The 3,561-nt window shown below is 52.8% G+C and overlaps 2 protein-coding genes across 4 annotated transcripts in view; one reads left to right on the top strand and one right to left on the bottom strand.

The window, feature by feature from the left end:
* The window catches only part of MRPL2 (mitochondrial ribosomal protein L2), a 4,330-nt gene extending 3,606 nt beyond the window's left edge, over nt 1-724 (bottom strand). The window contains exon 1 of the mRNA XM_010863144.1: nt 534-724. Within this exon, the coding sequence (XP_010861446.1) occupies nt 534-629 (96 nt within the window). The 5' untranslated portion in view covers nt 630-724. The remainder of the gene's footprint in view (nt 1-533) is intronic.
* A 165-nt stretch (nt 725-889) lies between these two features.
* Nucleotides 890-3,561, top strand: part of KLC4 (kinesin light chain 4) — a 14,213-nt gene continuing 11,541 nt past the window's right edge. Inside the window, exons 1-3 of one of the 3 annotated variants that reach the window (XM_010863143.1) lie at nt 894-956; nt 1,765-1,849; nt 2,541-2,822. In XM_010863143.1, the coding sequence (XP_010861445.1) occupies nt 2,565-2,822 (258 nt within the window). In that variant the 5' untranslated portion in view covers nt 894-956; nt 1,765-1,849; nt 2,541-2,564. The other 2 variants (XM_010863140.1, XM_010863141.1) reach the window with 2 other exon arrangements.

Raw genomic sequence — 3,561 nt, 5'->3', positions numbered from 1 at the left:
CGACACCCTTGGGAACTTTGTGATATCTTCATGTTAGTCTCCAATTCTCGGTTATCTTGACCTTAATTCCATAATCTCAGCAGTAACTCATCCTTAATGGTTATAATAATGGTTAAGAGTCCCGGCTCTGAAACCAGACTGCCTAGCTCCAATGGTTGGTGTATGACCTTGAACTACTGATGTATTCTCATATATAAACTGGGACTGATAATAACTGTAAATGGTTAAAAGGGATTCACTTATTTAAAACGTTTATTATGCTTGGCTTATAAGAAGACAATAAATGTAAGTTACTGAAACTTGTGCTTTTGTCTACAAATCACTTCACCTCCAATATCTCGTTTGAGGACTCCAGTGACCCTGTGAGATAGCAACACTTAGGAAGGAGAAAGCTGAGGCTGAGCGTGACTTATTAAAGGTCACGGGCCGATGTGACTCCTAATCAGACTCTCATCTCCCACCTCGATTCTCCTGGAGGCCCCTCTCCGGCAGCCGGAGTGGAAACAACTACATTCCCGGGTAAGATGGATTACCTGGGCGGCCGGGAGCAGGCTTGGGCCGGGGACGGCGGCAATCCGGGGGGTCAGGCTCAGTGAGCCAAGAGCGCGGGTCACTACCCGCAGGGCCATGAGTTTGGCCAGATTCGGGCGTGCTCAGGACGCCACCATCACCTTTAGCCTGGCCGCCTGGCGCTGCTGGATGACGCTAACAGGTCCCCCGTGCCGTCGCCCCAACATGACGTAAAAGGAGGCGGGCCGAGAACCCGACACAAAGCAAGACACACATCTCCTTTCCTTCCTGAGCATAGTATAGCCAATCCCGGAGCGACTCTTGGGTCGCGTGACTAAGGAACAGGTCCCGCCCCTCGGAGCCGTCAAAACAATTGCCTCGAGCGGCAGCCATGATAGATTTAAAGGGGCAGTACCGGCAGGAGCGGCAGCCAGACCAGACTGCGGGTGAGTCTTTGAGGGTACCTCTGGGGCTGAGAGTTGAGGTCCCGCTACCTCTTTGCTGCATTCCCGGAGAGATGAACAAATGAGCCCCTCGGACTGAACTCACAGAACTCCAGACTCAAAAACTCCGCCCCCCGCGATTCTTCCCGCCCCTCGGCATCCAGACAGACGGACAGACGGCCTGCCCCGCCCCCTGTCTACCGACTGACTCAGAAACCTCGGGATTGTCAGGCCCCAGGTCTTTGCCCGCGGCGTGGACCTCGGTCGCCCACCCGCATCTTCTGCCAGCCCATTTCTGTCTATCCCCACCCTGGGCCTCAGGGCAGGTCGACAGCCTGGGACACTTCTCCACCGCAGTCCCAGGCCCGGGAGATCAACTCCCAGCACCGCGTTTCCCTGCTATTCCGCAGCTGCTCACGGACCTGCCATTTTCCCCTGCATCATCGGGCTTCTGGGAGTCACCCTAAGGTGACTCCTTTCAGAGTCTGTTAGTATGTGGTCATAATAGCACAAAGCCATAGAAGTGACTGGGCTAGGAGTGACCAGGTCTTCCTTCTCACCCGTTCCCAGACACGCCCCTTGCCGCAGGTCTCAGATTAAATCTCACTCCCTTCTTGGGAGAAAATAGCTCCCCAGGCTTGGAGTGGGAGGTTGGCTTGGGGAAGGAGGAGGGACGTTGGTCGTCTTTGAAGACCTGTAGGCAAGGGAGGGAAGGCGCTTGTCCTGGGTGGGGCTCCATGCCAGGTCCTCTGGGTGGCTGTGAAGTGGTGAGGGAAGGGGTGGGAACGCTGGACTTCTGGACTTTGGGCAGGGCAGATCCTTCTGGGTCCCTGGCTGCTTGAACAGAGTTTCTTCCGGGCTCCTGCCTGAACGCCACAACCAAGGGCTCTATACAGGTAAGAAGACTTCAAAGATGAGAAGCAAGGCCCTTTTGAGGAAGTAGGAAGACAGCCTGGAAGAAACAGAGCTGACCAGGCATGGAGATGCTGGGCTTAGCCCCGCGGGTGACTCAGCCTGAACACCTTGAGACTCTAGGCCCCTCTCATCTGGGTCCTGCAGCTCCTCTCTTTTTCGTCTCCCTCGCTGTCTTGATTTAACTTTGAAACTTATTCCTTCCCCTTTTTGGAAAACACTGCAGTATTTTCTGCATACCTTCTGCCTGCTTTAACTCCATTGCCTTTGCAGCTCTATCAGACACCCTCCGTGTTGTCTATGGTGCTGTCTCTCCTGATTCATTTTCCTAACCCAAACTCTCTCTTCTCCAGGTCCTTTGTTGTTGTTTTTAATTGTGTTAATTCTAAATCCTGCTGCTACTTCTCTGCACCTTTGTTCTTTCTACAGTTTTTCTTCTTTCAAGTCAATTCCTTTCCCTCTGTCTTTCCCACAACCTTAGCTTTGTGTCTAGTGTTGTTACAGGCTGTCTGCTCACTGGCCACTCTCCCTCCAATTAAACTTCAGGGTCCCGCTACCCCCACCCCTGCTATGGTCTCTTGTCCCTTCACTTGGATCCCTACCACCCTCTAATCAAGGCGCACAGCCACTCTTTCCTAATCTTTATCCCAGCTGAGCTCTGTTGTTTCTCTGTAGCCCAGGCAAGGTCCCCCGGCCAGGATGTCGGGCCTGGTGTTGGGACAGCGGGATGAGCCTGCAGGGCACCGGCTCAGCCAGGAGGAGATCCTGGGGAGCACCCGTCTGGTGAGCCAGGGGCTGGAAGCTCTCCACAGTGAACACCAGGCTGTGCTGCAAAGCCTCTCCCAGACCATCGAGTGTCTGCAGCAGGGTGGCCATGAAGAAGGCCTGGTACATGAGAAGGCCCGGCAGCTGCGCCGTTCCATGGAAAACATAGAGCTGGGGCTGAGTGAGGCCCAGGTGAGCAGGAGGAGGTGGTGCCAAGTGGCCCTGGGTAGATGGAGGAGCAGTTTTCTGATTGGAGCTTTCGGGTTGTTTGGGATCCTCTTGTCCTAGCCGCTTGGATTCATTCACCCAATAAATATGTATTAAGTTTCTACCACGTGCCAGACACTACTGTCCAGATACATCACTGAATAAGAACAACCATAAATCTTGGCCATCTTGGAGCTTACATTCTAGCTGGGAGAGGCAGGCTTTAGACAAATAAATAAATGATTTAGTATGCCAGAGTGATAATCGTTAAGGACAAAAGGATAAAAATCAAGCAAGGAAGGGGGTTGGGGTGTACGGGGAGAGGATGCAGTTTTAGATAGGGTGGCCAATAGGAGCCTCACTGAAAAGGTGTCATTTGAGCAAAGAATTGAAGATGAAGGAATGAGTCACACAATAAATGGGGGAAGAACATCCGAAGCACCGTGCAAAGGCCCCGACCTGGAGCCTTACCGGTGAGTTCAGTGAAAGGCCCGCGTGGCTGCTGGACTGTGAATACGGGGAAGCAAAATAGAAAATGAAGTTGAAGAGGCAGTTGGGGTGGGGACAGATCACGTGGAACTGTAGGCCATCATAAGGACTCGACTTTACTGTGAGTGAGATGGAAGCTATTGGAATGTGTTGACCAGAGGAGTAACGTGGTCTAACATTTTGAAAAGATTGTCATCTGGCTGCAGGGTTGAGAACAGACTCTAGGGGAACAGGG

Source organism: Bison bison, unplaced genomic scaffold (genome assembly GCF_000754665.1).
Source record: "Bison bison bison isolate TAMUID 2011002044 unplaced genomic scaffold, Bison_UMD1.0 scf7180017864487, whole genome shotgun sequence".
NCBI lineage: Eukaryota > Metazoa > Chordata > Mammalia > Artiodactyla > Bovidae > Bison > Bison bison.
Note: the sequence above shows the minus strand (reverse complement) of the source record. Positions and strands in the feature narration are given on the sequence as shown.